Raw genomic sequence first — 16,582 nt, forward strand, 5'->3', positions numbered from 1 at the left:
CCCTGTACCAGAGTTAGCTGTAAAGCTAATTTACATCTGTGGTCCCTGGGCAAGGAAGATAAAAAAAAAAAAAACAATAATAATAAAAGAAAAAGAAAAAAAAGAAAAAAAGAGTGAGTCGTTGGAAGAAAAATCACTCTCAACACGTAGGTAATAATACAGTCTCAAGTTAAAAATGCAGTAAGTCAAGGGTAAAACCAATGGTGTGTGGCACTGAGAATTAATGTAGCATTTGTTTTTCAGTGTATGTGTAAGAACGCCTGACCTACATTAATTAGATAATTCCCTCCTCAGCTTGTGACTTGAGGCTTTTGTCTGCCAAGCTGGCCATTGACTTAATGTTGTACAAATGTTGTGTGAGGGTTGGTTGAAGGTTTCCACCTAATCCCCTTCTAGCCCACTGGCATTGGCAGCTGCACAGGGATTACAAAGACCAGCAACAGCCAACTAAATAAATTAAGGCACACCAACACACACACACACACACACTTATTTGTATATTATCAACAGTGTAAGATCATTAGGCTGGTGATCTTAGTACCAAATCACCTCTAAAATTTCTAGTAAACTTAACTGCTGAAAGGAGAACCACAAGTTTTTTTTGATCACAAATTATAATTATTAATATTAAAATGAACAGTACATTTCTCCTTAAACTCTATTTATAAGAACTGTTACATTGCTAATGAGTAACGTCTTAAACTCTACTAATAAGAATGTAGCTCTACAGAAATTGCTTTTGGACAGCAACATTTACAAAATAAGAAAAAAGAGAATGTGAGCCAAAACAAAGGTAGAGTTCTGTGAAGCTTGAAACAGATAACCTAATACTATGAGTCAGGCTGGGCCTCCTCTCCTCTTCATGGGGCCCCAAACTCAATAGTAAGAGGTCTTTGAAGGCTACATGTATTGGGGGGAGGGTTCTGGTACCAGGCACATGCTAGTCCCAGAGATTTGCACTGGAGTTTCTTTTCTTTTTCCTCCACACCGAGGTGCTGACTGGAGCACTAGGCTATATAGAGGATTACCTTGGGCTGAACTGACCACCTGCTCTGTGTCGGACATGACACAAGCCAGACGCATGTCCCACTGAGACACGTATGCCAAGCACCCACCACCAATCACTGACAACAATAACAATATCACCTCATGCATAAAAGCACTGATGAAGCAGCTATAGCAGAGGACCTTTCATTCTTGACTGTCAGTGAAACCTGAAGGAGTAGATAGTACAGATATAGACCTGGACTGAGTTTGTAAGGCCATACGAATTTATGAATTAAACACTCGTTTTGTAATCTTCCCAGTCTACTGACATCTGCTTCGACCATTACCAATGCACATTATAACTTTTATCAACAACAGGTAAATCCACTTTACCAGCTAATGGCAATGCTATAGGACTATACAGAGCGACCACGAAAACAGAAGTTTAAAAATGACTGCGCACTTGTTTCTCTGAGGCCTAAAGTCTATAGAGTGACCCACATTTACATACATACAGATTTACATACAGAAGATGTATGAATGTCATTGCATTAAAAAACTAAATCACAAACCAAGTGGCAACATGGTAACTTTTTTTGTCAACTAACTTTTCTAAACATTTATTAATTTAGTAGAAGCATTAGTATCAACATTATGTTAGATATAGGTATGGAGGTAATTAAATTAACTATTTACAAGCTAAAATATATGAAAATATATTATGAAGAAAATATAAAAACGTGAAAAAATATAAACTGGTTATGTATTGCACTTTCAAACAGATGTAGCTTAAATGTCTAAATGAGGCCAATTTAAAGTTCGTGGCAAAAGGGATTTTGAAATCCTGATCCAAAATAGTACTTCTAAAGCTTTTTTTTTTTGTATTGTTGTTTTTGTTCTTTGTCTGAAGCTGGGGCATCATAAAATACTTAGTGGTTGTCAAACAAAAGAGAAAAAAAAAGTTTCAAAAGAGGAGGAATGGAGTGAAAGAAAGAAAGAAAGGCAAAAAAAGAGGGGGACAAAAAAAAAACTAACAAAACCTGTTAGACAAGTTCTCCACTCCCTTTATGTTTCCAAGTTCACCTCTAAGAATGAAAAAAAAAAAAAAAGTGAAACACCACACTGCTCCACACTGACAGCTTCAATAGGCAGTCTCACAAACATGCATACCTATGCATTAAGATGCTGACAGCACAATCAGCACCTTTGCTGTTTCCTGAATTGATTGGGAGATGTCCTAAAGCAGAGCTCTAGGACAAGGTCAAAAGAGAGCTTTAACCTCAAGTGATATCCATATGGACATTTTTACCATCTATTGTTAGTCGACTCATTCCATTACATCAAAGAACACCCACAGCCACCCCAAAGTGTGTTTTGCCCCTCACAGATTTATCATCATAGTACTGGATGTGCTGCTGGTACTACTGTGCCTTACCTTGTTTCTTTTTCCTGTTGGTTGCAAACTCTGACTTCCTGAGAGAGCTGGGTGCTGTCTTCCTATAAAAGCTGTTCCTATCAAGTGAACCAACATAGGCAGGCTTCCTTGTCCGGCCTTGACTTTCCATATCCATTTTTCCTGAACCCGGGCAATCACAGTACTGGTCCTTGTGGTCATAACTGCGTTTAACAGAATCCTCATACGACCGTCTCTCCTTCAGTGTTTGCTTTTGATAAACATCCTTTTCCCATTCCTTCCAGTGTCTTCCACTGTTGTGGTCAGACTCTTGTCTCGGATCTAAGGAATTTGACCTTACATCTCTGTAACGCTCCCTGCTTTTCTGTTCATACTGATCACTCTCGCAACCCTTGTATTCATAGCAGTCTTTAACACCACTATCATAACGTTCATCTTTCCAGTAGTTTCGATCATCTTTTTCTCTGTAATCAAATTGATCACCCTCCCTGTACTGATAAGAGTCTCTTTCTTTAGGTTCAAAGCGATCCCTCTGCTCAGACTGGCTATTTTCTCTATAATCATATCGGTCTCTCTGTTTGAGGTCATAGTGGTTACCTTTCTTACGCTCGTACCATTCTTTATCATCTAGTTTAGAGGAGTCCTTTTCTCCTGTTCGTTTTATATGGCCACAACTGTCATCTTTCCTAAAGTCACTGCGGATCTTCTCCTTTTCTTTGTAGTCATAATATTCTCCCTTCCTTTCAAAATACCGGTCGTAGTCTCTTCGGTCGATTGAATCCCTGTCTCTATTCTGGTAGCTTACACCTCTCCTACGGTCTTCCGCACAGTAACTACAGTCATATCGGTCCCTATTTCTGTCATCACTCTGGTCTTTCTCTTTACGATCATAGCGCTCATGCTGGTAATTTTCTCTGGAGTCATAGTGGTCTGCTTCTCTATACCTGTACCGGTCCTTTTTCCTGGAGTCGTAATGTTCTTGATGTTTACTGTCATAGTGCTTGTCTCTGCGGTCATACTTATCCAATTCTTTATGGTCATAGTAATCCCGACCTCTGCGGTCCCCATCTCTGTAATCATCAAGCTCTTTATCATAGTAGTCCTGGCTGTCACCGTCAAAACCATATGCATACCGATCTCTGCGACTGTAAGGTTCTCGTTCCTCACAGTACTCATCTGATTCCCAAGAGTGGTACCGGGTCACATAGTCAGAACGTTCTTTACTTCTTGGGCTCTGTGCAAAGTCCCTGTGGTCAGAGTAATCCAGTTCTTCCTGATGCTGATAGAAACAGTGATTGCTGGTCCACTCCTGTGGCTTCCTCGGCTCCTGGAACACTGCTTCTGGGGACTGATAGAAGAACTGTTGTGGAGGGACCTCTCGGTAAGGGACCTTGTCCCAGTCCTCATATTCCCAGCATTGTTGACGGTACCCATTGGCTTCTCTGAGGTAGGCCTGTTGCTCCCAGTGTCCCGGTGCAGGTCTGAAGTCCTGAGGACACATGACTGACTGCTGCTGAAGTTGTTGCTGTTGTTGAAAATGCAGCATTTGTATGCATCTCTCCTTCTCCCAGCCCTCACTCACCAACTCTTCAACGCTCTTACCTCTCTTGGGAGGAGGCCTGTTGAAGTCCCAGGGCACTGGGGCAAACGGCATAGGGTGTCCTAAAACCACCTGTCCCTTCATAATGGCCGTGACAGTTCACAAACAGGGCAAGCTTTGTTAGCTTCCCCAGATTTCACATTCCAGGTCTAGATGTAGAGGACTCCACCTGTCAGGCATGCTCAAACTCTCGGTCTCGCTCTAACTCTCTTTCTATGACGGCCGACTGAACAGGACTGTCTGGTTCAGACCTGAGAAACTCAATCTCTCTCTCTCTCTGTCTCTCTCTCCGCCTACCCAGCCAATAGGAGGAAGAGAGGGAAGGAGGTGGGGGAAGGAAGAAGCAACAACGGAGAGGAGGCAAAGGGGAGGCATTTAGGGTTAATCACTGAACCTAGTCACATGAATGGATTACAGGGAGGCAGTGATTGGCTGAAGTCTCTGTTTGCAGGAAAACACAGGCCGGACTTCACAAAAGAGGAGGGAACATTATCCTCTTTCATTTCACAAACTTCTCTGAGGTGTTTTTAAACTTGCCATTACTCATGAGTAAAGCTGTACATGCTTCTTGAAGGCTCTTTTTAGGCTGTTGTGCAACTAGGAACAGGGATCTTGAAGCTGTACTATTTCACAGTTTCTGCTTGTGTTTTAGCAGGTGTATATGCTTACAAAAACAACCTGACATACTGAATTGTATCTGTTCTAACTTGCTATCATATGTTTCAGAGTAGCAAGGTTCTCATGGATGCCATAATCTTCTACTTTCATGTTTCAACAATCTGACCTGGGAAAGTTGGACACAGGCCGATTATTTCAGAGAGCACTGTTCACGGTCGAGTGCCTGCACACTGCACAATAAACCATTGTTAAGGGCCGCCCCTGGTTTCACAGGCTAGGGCATCTTTTCATGCAAAGAAGAGAAAAAAAAGCTATTCATGCACTTCAGTATAGTGTATCAGTGTATCACGCCCCCCTACGAAAAAGACAAAACTTTAATTTCCTACAGCACCCAGTACTGAGAATATGTCAATGAATACAAATACTAGTAATGTGAAAATGTGGCAAAAAGAAAACAAGTTTTTTTTTTTTTGCTACAGTTACTTAAGGTATTAAAATATAAAATATGTCTCCAGTTAAGGCTGAAAGGAAAGTGAGAATAAGAGATGTTGTGGGTCTGATGGCTTGTCGTCTATTCTTTATAAACTTTGGTATTTTTATAATCAGTGTTTAAGATCTCACATTTTTTCACATGGTGCAGACCGAAACTCTGTGCATGTTGTTTTTCACTTCACAGACAACATTCCTCTGGTGTAATGGGAGTTGTTTTACTTTGTTTACTCAAGTACAACCCTTTGAAATGGCACTAATCTCACATTCAAAGATGGTGCACCTGGTACCTTCCGTCAAAAACACATTTCGTACATCTAAAATCTGCCAAATATAATCTGTTTTAGGTTCATAGAGAGGTATTTAGAACAGTGGTTCCCAACCTTTTTCAACTCGCGGCCCACACAACCAAACACATATGTTTGCGCGGCCCACTTCAAAAAAATTAACTGACCCCGCTATTGTTGGGTTAATAACTTAGTACTCAGAAGCTAGATTTTAAACTATATTTATTGAATAAACTAGGGCTGTGCGATATGGACAAAAAAAAAAAAAAAAAAAAACTATCGCGATTTTTTTGATCAATTTTGCAATTGTGCTTTTACAGTCATAAATGCATTCAGGATTAATTTGAAACATATTTCCAAAAGAAAACCAATCAGAGCTTTATCAAAAAGTTGTAACATCTCTAGAACAGACGTAAGTCAAAATTATCACTATACATGTGATAGAAAATAATTGGCGGCCCACCTGCAATACCACCGCGGCCCATTAGGGGGCCGCGGACCACAGGTTGAAAACCACTGATTTAGAAGATACAAAGTGCAACTGAAAAAAGTTCCCCAAAGAGTTTTAAACTTCGCTCTGTAGTTAATGGCTCTTAACCTGACACTGGGAAAAAAATAAAAAACTTATGAATCTCATTTAGGACATAGACAAACCTGTGGATCAAAAGCATTCAAGACAGCCACTGTCCCTCAATGAGTGCCTGTTTCATACATTTTGATTACTTGGAATCTATCAGAGAACACAACAGGACTCAAAAAGTAATTACAGCAACGAAGCATTCAGATGCATGCTCGAGACAGTGGTGAGGACACAAGTCTAACATGCCACTCTTCTCATCTCTGTTTTTAGAATAGCATTCCATCCAATCCCTCACAGCCTTTCCAGCAGGCGATGGGAACATACAGCTCTTAAAAGAGCCTTCTGTTAACCTGAATAGGCTTTCGTGCATGAGACAGACACAGAAAAGCTGGGAGCTGGATATTAGATCCAGGACACAAATGAGCTCTTGATGCTTTTTATGAGCACCCAAACAGATCCCAATTAGAACAAGGGCTGTGGAAAAGGCAACAAAAGTTTAGAACGAGACACTAAATCATAAATACAGTCATAAATGAGCCTGTGAAAAAAACAAAATCACAACTCTATGTTTCCACAACATGACAAATGGAAAGAACTGTTCCCAGAAAGGAAATTATTTTTCTTTCTTTCTTTCTTTCTTTCTTTCTTTCTTTCTTTCTTTCTTTCCCAATTCAGTTTCAAATAACTTTTAATCCTATCTTACTCCAAAATCCAGTTTTGCTTTTTCTTCCATTCCAGAAGAGATGATGAAATAAGAAGCTCGTCTCCTCCCTTCAGCAGAAAACCGCTGTTCAGCGAGTACAACTCCATAGCTGATAGGCTCTTGACTGACTCCCTGCACTGTAATAATAAATAACCATTGTTTCTACCCTCCCTGTTAAGAAACACACCCTGTTATAATAAATGTAAACACACACACACATCTAGCTAAATGAATAAAGAGATACACACAAGGAACTGATGCTAAGGTTTAAAAAAAAAAACAGGATAAAAAACAACCCACAGCAGCTACCCGAATTGCCAACCTTGACTTTCCCTTAAAAAGTGTGTGTAGTCACATGACCTCTGTCCAGTCAGTGGCATGGAAGTAGCATAGAGAGCAACAAAAGCAGTGTTATAATATGCTTTTTAATGTGAAAATATAATTTTTACATTAAAACTGAAATTTGACTTTCATAAAACATTTACATTACAAGAAATATGTGAAATATTTCTATCAATTATTTTTTATCACAAAGAAATGCACTTTTCACTAGAAAAAATATCTCCCAGCTTTAATAGTTGAGAATAAAACTAAAGGATAAAAATAAATACATTTTGTATTCAGGTCATATCGTCCAGCCCTAAATGAAAACCTCGGACTAATTTAATTAGCAGTCTACTGAGCAGTGTAAATACATTTTTATTAAAATCCACAAACAATATTTTGATTTGAAAATTTAGTTGTGTAGAGTAAGTGTAGCAAGAATGATTAATAGGAATAAAGAATTTTAAATGAATACTGACTCAACCACATACACAAACAGTGTTGCGCCGCTCCACTTCAGTTAGTCCAAGACATACAGGCGTCACAGAAAACAACTGATGTCCACCAAGACTTGGGCAGTGCTCCAAACCAAAGGCATGCATCACTATGCCTGATAATCACTCCTGGCGAGCCACTGATGCGGCTCCTTGCTTTAAAACTGACTCATTATCAAATCTAAAACCAGATCCAAGTTTCAAATGGAATTCCTTGTCCCTTAAACTTGAAAACAGATGGCTGTGACTAGCAAGCAGGTTACACTTATCAAGCAAGATGTGTACACAGCTGTGTGCAAACAGTGTATGTGACACACATAATGGTGTCACGAGCTGTGAACACAAAAACACAATAAAAAATATTATTAAAAATTCACTGTCTTGGCTCTGAAATAGTGTCAAATTACAAAATCAATGACATGAAAAGGGGAATTTTTTTTTTTTTAAACTCTGTAATACCACAAACTAAGAAATACACAAACAACCCCTCTCTATCTCAGCTTAAGTCTTACCTTGTGTATGTGTGGTTCTGGTTCTAAAAACATGACCAAAAAGTGCTGAGAGACGAATCACAGGCCGAACCAAAGAGCTCCAGAGTCTGGCTCTAAAACTACTGCTGCCCATGATCTCCAAAAAAAGCTTGATTACTACGGTAATAATGTCCACTACTATACCCTAAAAACAGGAGGAGAACTGAGACAGTGATTCTAGGAGTAAAGGGACATGCAGAGAGAAATATAAGGAAATGTACGTGAGAAAGAGAGCAAGAACACGGGTGCAAAGAGGCCATGTATTTCATATGTACATGGGAAAAGTGTAGCCAATAAAAGACCGGCATTCCACACAAGGGTAATAAACCCATGTTAAAGCAATTATAAGGTAATGTCATTTAAATGATAATTACGTACACATCAGTCAATCTATAATTTTGGGCGAAACTGTTACTTCAGTATTTGTGGATGAAGCTTGCACAAACACAGCACTAAAATTTCCACCCTAAGACTGAGAGGCTGAGATCTGGCACAGAGGGATTACATGACGTTCTAATGTACTGTGAATCATGGCCACAATGCCACTCGTCAGACATTAACAAATGTTGTACAAAGACATGATACTCCAAAGCGCCACTGTCTACTGATTCTTTCCATTAGGAAAATCAAAGTAGTTTCTATCCTTTATGAAAAAGGTCCGCCTATCATGTGTTCAGTCCTTTGACTGGGTGTGTTCTATTCCCTGGTTAGGTGTGAAGGTCAAGCAGAGACCGTTTATGAGAAACTGCTGAATATTACATAACATCGCTAAGAAAGCATTAGAAGAACAGAGGCTCATAAATCCTCATTTAGATTTTAATATTTTCGAGATGTGCTAACTAGCCAATGCATATTGATATAGATGACAGACTTCTTAGGAAATAAGTTATGTTGACACTGACAGACACGGTATGGAGAATATCAACATAAAAGTATTGACACACCCAGTACAGTGAACTTTGTCTCGGGTGATGTTTCAGTAGCATATCGAAAGCACTCATCGGGAACACCTCTAACATTCAAGATGTAATCTGACCTCAAAAGCAGATAGTGGCTAATTATTGTGGATATTGCACAAGCAAGAACGCTGAAATGCAAATACATATCCAGTTATTCAATTCAAAATGATGCATGGCTGAACACCGCGAGCAGCTGACAGGTTGTTTCCTAGAGATGATGTTACCTGCTTTTCTGTTTTGTCATAGAGTGTGACCTGCATAAAACAAATAGAAGTGGTTTATGTGGAAATACAAATCCTCAGGGAGGTTGAAGAATCCACTGACACGGTCTCACTTGCTGCCCCATTCCTGCTACTGTATATGAGTTTTAGTCCAATACAGGTAAAACAGGTCAAATGTACACAGCTGTCATTCATTCAAAAGTGAGAAACATTTTATTAAAACGTATAATAATAGTAATAACACTAATACTACTAATAATACTTATACTACTACAACTACTACTAATAATAATTTATAATAATAATAATTATTATTATTACTATATTATTATTAAGTGTGGGTGTGTGACGTGACATACAGCCAAGTATGGTGACCCATACTCGGAATTCGTGCTCTGCTTTTAACCCATCCAAAGTGTACACACACAGCAGTGAACACACACACACACTGTGAGCACACACCCGGAGCAGTGGGCAGCCATTTATGCTGCGGCGCCCGGGGAGCAGTTGGGGGTTCGGTGCCTTGCTCAAGGGCACCTAAGTCATGGTATTGAAGGTGGAGAGAGAACTGTACATGCACTCCCCCCACCCACAATTCCTGCCGGCCCGAGACTCAAACTTACAACCTTTCGATTGTGAGTCCGAGTCTCTAACCATTAGGCCACGACTTCCCTTTTTTTATTATTATTACTACGCACGTGTGTCACTTGTTTGTCCCTAATAATTTCTTCTTCTTGGCATTATCACTTATTATTGTCAAGAAACAGTCATAAACCAATTATTACCTAGAGAAAAACAAATGGGGAAACACTAATTTAGAATGAACAAACGAGTAAATGAACAAATATCAGATAGCAGATCCTGAACGTAATCTGTATTTGTAACAGTTGTGAAAAAACACAATGCATGTACTGATGTGAGGGTAAAGAGAGGAATTAGTGACTACCTTGTAGCTGCTGCTGTTCCAGGGTCAGCGTCTCCATGGTGTAGGTGCAGAATTCCAGATTCTCAAGAGCCTGTTGTCTCGAAGTCTCATCCTGCTCTTCTTCCAGCATGGCCTGCAGCTCCTGGGCTGTGTGTGAGTACATATCAATGTCTCTTTCCACCTCCTCCAATCTCAAGAGTAACCTGTATTGTTCCTGTTCCCTCTCTCTTTCTCTCTCCATTTCTTTCTCCATCTCCAGAGCATCCTCTGCCTCTTCCACTTCTTCAACAAGCTCATTCTGTTCTGGCGAGATATAGAATGGGTTGGAGGTGGGTGGAGGGGGGTCTGGCATCACAGCATTGGTACGTGAAAATGGAGGAGGTGGGCGTGGCGCTGGACGTGCAGGTCTGTAAGGCTGAGGAGAAATGCGTCCATTGGTCTGAGGACGATGCGACTTCGTAGGCGCTGGTGGCCTAAGGACCCGTGGTCTAGGAGGAGGTGGACGTAGTGTTTTCCGCCTCTCCAGAGAGGATGAGGCGGAGCCAGATGGAGAGGAATTGGTGGGCAACAAATGTTCCATTGGGGAGTGGGAGGAGCCACGGATTATGTCACTCTCATTGCTGAAGTCCATAATTGAGAAGTGGCGGGAAATTTTACTGCCACTTCCACCACTAACCTCCTCCCATTGGCTCTGTTCTGTGGCTCCATTGCCACGACCTGGCAAGCTGCGTTCAAACTCTATCAGCTGCTGAGAAAGCTTGGCTTCAAGATCCCCGGCCGGCACAGCCAAAGTCTCCAGTGTCCGAGACGTTGGTAACCCATTTGAACCCTGTTCCTGAGGCCATGGCCAGTGGTTGCCGAGGCCACCAGACATTAGGTCTGCATCACCGACACTTGCGTGTCGAGTTAATTTCTTCGGCCTGCTCTTCTCAGCAGAGATTTTACTGTTGAAGGGGTTTCTGCTGTCATGAGATGCATAGTTACCACTGTTTCTTGTCCAGGTGGAATTAGGTGAGATTCTGGTGGGAGGATTTAGACTTTGTTTCCTTGAGATGGGTGCTGGAGGAGGTTCTCGTAAACTGGAGTGAGAACTGGTGCTGTATTTTCTGTTGCTGAGGGCTTGTAGACTCGGCCTAGGGGGCAGCTGCGGTCTACCCAGATTGGGGCTGCCCGTTCTGGTACTTTGGACTGAGCTACTCGCCCTGCGGGGTTGCGCCTGAGGGGGTGGGGGTCTTTCTCGCCTTCTTTCTTCCGGATGAACCTGTGATTGATTTAGAGTAGTTGCTCTCCCTTGAGAACTTTGATCGGAGTGCATGTGCACATGGTCATCCTTTCTTACCTCCTCCCGGCGCTCAAAGTAATCCAGGTCCCACACTGTGTGGTCTTCCTGTGTATCACACTCCTGCCCATATTCTGGCACTGTGCAATCTGGTTGAGTTGAGGTATAATCAGGAGTGTAACAATCTTCTTCTCTCTCAGGTTCACTAATTAAAGTCTCGCTTTGTGGGACAACCTGTAGCTGTCTTTCCATCTTGACAAATCGGTGAGGGAAAACTCCTCTTCTGCCATGTATTTGCCCCTCCAACCATCCGTCCTCCAACGTGGTGAGGATACGGATCCTATCACCCACATCAAAGTCCAGCTCACCTGGTTCAAGTGCCCGGAATTCATAAAGCGCAATACCATATACAGCTCCTTCATCCTCCTCCTCTTCTTCTTCTTCCTCTTGCCGTTGTTGAATCTCAATTTCTGGATTTTCCTCATCCTGCTCTTCCTCCTCCCTCCTCTCTTCTTGCTCCATGCCGTTAGCTGGATACTGTTGCAGGGTCTGAGGTTCAGGCTCCTCCAAAGGTGAGCGCAGGGGACAGAGAAGCTCCACAAAGCCCTCAGGAAAAACTCCCGTCCTGCCGTCCAGCTCTCCCTGGAACCAGCCGGGCTCTGGCAGGCCTATGATGGTGATGACATCACCCTCGCGAAAGTCCAGCTCCTCATCCAGCTGGGCGTGAAGGCTCATGAGGGCACAGGCCTGGCCCAGCGCATGTGGGGGAAGCTCGGAGGCCTGGGCGGCTGCGCTGCGCTCTGACAGCTGCCTGGATTGCCCGGAAAGCTCCAGCTCTTTAACGCAAGAGATGGGGAAGAGCCCACGTGAGCCCCATGCATTATGCCCTCTCATCCACACAGCATCCACACTGTTTTCAGCAGCAACTACATCACCTACAGCAGGAGAGAGCAGGAGAAAATAAGCAACAGGATAACAAGGATCAAAATATTCTCAACCAATACTGGTAATAAAAAACAAAGTTTGGTGAAACTCTTTTGAATCTTTCAGTAACAACTACTGCAAAACTGTCCTGACTGACTTTCCAGCATATGTTAATGAGACCGTTGCAGCTTATTCAGAAAGCAGCAGCCCTGCTAATGTCTAGGGAAGCACTGCAACACTTCTTGCTGCATTCATAATGAGTTTTTATTGTTTTTTCTATTATAAAAAAACATATAGAAATCCTAAATACATGATACGTTTACTTAGTCTAGCTAGACAGTATCTTGAATAGATCTACTTATTCATGTGGTTATTTTATGAAATGGTAGAATCTAGGCCATTTCATTTCAGTTCAGTTGCCTAAATCGAAATAAGTAAATTAATAAACATTTAAAAAGACATAATAGTTAGATAAACAAGATAATTAATTCTTAGCATGAAAATAAGTCTATTTTTCTTATAGCATGTGCTTATTTTAACTTGTTCATACTTAAAAACAAGTACCTCCGGTGCAGTGATTAAAGCAATACTAGTTCACCCCAAAATGTTTACATTTTTTGTCATCATTTACTCACCCTCATGTCATTTATTACCAGTATGTTTCTTTCTTATGTTGAACACAAGATGCAAAAGATGACCATCTGCATGTGTACACAGACCAACAATTGAACTGTCCCCTTTGACTGACAACCACTGTGCCCTTGGTCACCATCACCCAACAGTCTCTCCAGCAGAACTATGCATTTTACTTTTCCTACACCCAAATAGTGTAAACAACTTCCTCTACATATGAGAACATCAGGACTTCTGTGAAGCTTAAAATGATCATTAAGAAAATCTTTTCACTTATTTATATAGGATTTAGACGGATTATGTTTTGTATTATGTGTATTAGTTTTATTTGTATTAGATAATACTTATTTGTATAATTAGCATACTTTTCCAAATTGCATCCATGCTAAGGAATCTGCTAAAAGCATTAATTGTAAATGAAAATTAAACTAGCAGGTGAGTAGTTGTGTTGACACATACATTCACAGCCACTGCGAAAGGGAATTTTTATATATATATTTTATGCGGTCATTGTAAATAGCAGTAGTGCTGAGTGAAGATCACCTCTGACCTCAAGTCAGTTTGCAAGGGGTTAAAGTCACTGGTGTGGTCAGTTTCCCTTAGCAAACACACACACACACACACATCAACAGGAGCCAGAATGTCCATTAGGGTCACAAGGGCCACATTCCACATAGACGCGCTCCGCCTCCCATTGTGTTCAACTCATAAACTAGAACAGCGTATATGATCCTCACTGACATGATAGGGGAAACAAAATTCATACCGTTGTTTTTTTACATAAAAATATAGTGTGTGCCGGACAAATCAGTTTCCACATTAGATCAGTACTGACTACTACAAACATCTAAAGCAACAGATGCATGTAACCTACAAAAGATCAAATACAAATAAGCATTTTCGAAAGTAAGCAGTGAAAAGAAGAAAAAACATTGCCAAACAGATAGGAATAACAGATAAGTAATACATAAATATACTTTTTTGTATTGCCTTTTGGGAATATGACTCGTTTGTTCAACACAATATAAACACACAACTAGTGACCTCTAGTGGTGACTTGGGATCAGCGCTTCTGGAAACTGATGATATGAATAGACCATATGTAAACCAAAATAGACAATAAACTGGATTCATCATGATAAAACATAATTGATGACCCAGAACTTTCATTTTAATTAACATCTCTACTAAAACTGCAAACATAAACCTCTAAATCCTCTTTTAAAGTGTGTTTTCTGTTTCTGTGGCTACAGTAAAGGTAATCTACGATCTAGGGCTCTACTGTCTACTGTATAAAATGAAATATACCTCTCATATATGACATTACGTCACTCTGAGCAAGCAGGATTTATGCTGATGGAAAGAGAAAAGGGCAGTACAAAGAGATTTAACTCATCACCTATTGAAAATTGACATTATGTATAGATTATATATCTTTATGTTGAAACAACATCTGGTTAAAAAAAACATTGTCATAATTTATAAATCATCCACATATTCCAAACTTGCATGATTTTCTTTATTACGTGAAGCACATGTCTTCTGGAAACCATACGATAGCTTTTTGAAATGCAACGTTTCTCGGAAGTCTCATTACGGGCATTCCATTATGTCTTTGAATTGTTACATGAATAAAAAAAAGTCATACAGGTTTGGAATAGCATGAAAATATATTATGCATCAGCATAATTAATCATTTTTTAACATTTTCCTTTTGTTGCTGTATTATTAACCTTTAATGAACCGGGATAAATGTCATGCATGTTTAATAACTAAGAGCATAATGTATGTACCTCTCTTTAGTGGTAAGTTTCCAGCATCCACGGAGTTAAAGTCACTGATGCACACATACAGATTCTCACGGGTCTTGGTGCTTGGGATTGTAACAGGTTCCACAAAAGTGCTAGGAAACTGGCCTGAAGGCAGAAAGAATGAAAAGATATGAAAACCATTATCACAGACAGATAATGTAACGTGAATCCTCACATGACTTTACCTGTGACTCCATCTTTAATTCCGAGCAGCCAAAATTCATCAACAACGCTGAGCACTTCAATGACATCTCCAGTGAACAGTGGGAGTTCTTCAGAGACGCTGGGAAGGAACTCAAACACGGCACGCACCACCGATCCAGCCTCCATCTTCACTCATCACCTGAGCATCACAAGCAAAAGTCAGAGGGGTTAAATATGACACCTAGGCCTATACAACAAACACATTTTCATTACAGTTTCATTTGTCAGCTAGATGCCCTTTCCTGTTAAAGATCTGTATTTCATGTGTTCTTATAACACATACTGAAGTGATGTGAGGTGAAAACCTGATGAAATCTGAACAGCTATTTCGAAAACAAGATTCCACATTTATTAGTATCCAGAGAATACTTTGTAATCTATTTATTTTTGTAGTAAAGATTTTTTTCATTTCCAGTCAAATGGGCCTGAATTTTTTTTAAATCTAATCTAACAACATTCTTTTTTTTTTAAGTATCAAAAGCAAGAATAGCAGAAGAATCGTAAGTGCATGCGTAACAAGGACACCTTAAAATAAAGTGTTACCAAAAATAAAATTACAATTTTAATTTTAATTTAGCAATGTTTAATTCAATGTCAAATTAAAAAATGACAGTAAAAAATATAATATTTCATAAAAACTTTACTTGTAAATAAATAAATGCTGTTCAAATGTTTGATTCATCAAAGAATCCTACAAAAATATTTAGCAGCACCGCTGTTTGGATCATGTGACGCTAAAGACTGTTTTAATGACATCTTTTACAATATTACTGTTTTCTTTTTATTTCTTAACCAGAATCAGAATGAGCCTTATTGCCAGGTATGTTAACAGATACGAGGAATTTGTTTTCGTGATTGCCAGCCCTTTTGCTCACTCTGGATAAGTGCTGTTCTTGAATAGAAGGTAGGGTTGTACCGATTATTCGCTCAAAGAAATAAACAAAACTTTAAGCTTTGGCCAGAACAAGAGACTACTCATTCAAAAACAACTCCATGTGTATGCGATTAGAACTGATGGCATAAACGTGACACAAGTAATAGTAATAGTTTGGTTTCATAATTCAAAACTCAAATCACAGTGGTACAGAGCAATTCTCATTGTTAAGGAGACTGGCTAAATAAATGTGTATAACTTAGATGGTGAAGAAAAAGACCGACTGAGTAAACATTCCTTCAACAAGCTCAAAAGTGTTTATACACCCTCTAAAACAGTCATTCACATGAGAGCAATAATGGGGTGGAGGCCTTGAGTTGGAGACTGTGCGGTCCAAAGTTAATAGACAATGATGAGTCATAAAGTGCTGTGTGCATGAGGTATACAAGTTTTTGTGAGTTTGAAACAATTTGAATTCATATGAAAATATTTATGGGAATGCCTGTTTCTGCCAGTATTGTTTTGCAGTCCTCCTCCATGATAAACAACTGGTGATTGCTCTAGCACACTAATGAATCCGATCCCAACTGAATGGAGGATTAAGTACCACTGTGAGAGTGAATACAAGAGAGAAATAAGAGCTGAAATGCACGTGTTTCAGAAGCTCAAAGAACTCTGTGTGTGTGTGTGTGTGTGTGTGTGTGTGTGTGTGTGGTGTGTGTGTGA

The 16,582-nt window shown here is 40.1% G+C and overlaps 1 protein-coding gene across 6 annotated transcripts in view; it reads right to left on the reverse strand.

Moving 5' to 3' along the window:
* LOC127969429 (dynamin-binding protein) overlaps positions 1-16,582 on the reverse strand; it is a 48,858-nt gene that overhangs the window by 18,344 nt on the left and 13,932 nt on the right. For 4 of the 6 annotated variants that reach the window (XM_052571360.1, XM_052571361.1, XM_052571359.1 and 1 more), the window contains exons 2-4: positions 14,964-15,121; positions 14,761-14,883; positions 10,153-12,345 (exon numbers count right to left, since the gene is read on the reverse strand). In XM_052571360.1, the coding sequence (XP_052427320.1) occupies positions 10,153-12,345; positions 14,761-14,883; positions 14,964-15,108 (2,461 nt within the window). In that variant the 5' untranslated portion in view covers positions 15,109-15,121. Of the gene's footprint in view, positions 1-2,422; positions 4,351-10,152; positions 12,346-14,760; positions 14,884-14,963; positions 15,122-16,582 lie in introns of those variants that run through there. The other 2 variants (XM_052571363.1, XM_052571364.1) reach the window with 2 other exon arrangements.

Source organism: Carassius gibelio, chromosome B12, assembly GCF_023724105.1.
Source record: "Carassius gibelio isolate Cgi1373 ecotype wild population from Czech Republic chromosome B12, carGib1.2-hapl.c, whole genome shotgun sequence".
In the NCBI taxonomy this organism is placed as follows: domain Eukaryota; kingdom Metazoa; phylum Chordata; class Actinopteri; order Cypriniformes; family Cyprinidae; genus Carassius; species Carassius gibelio.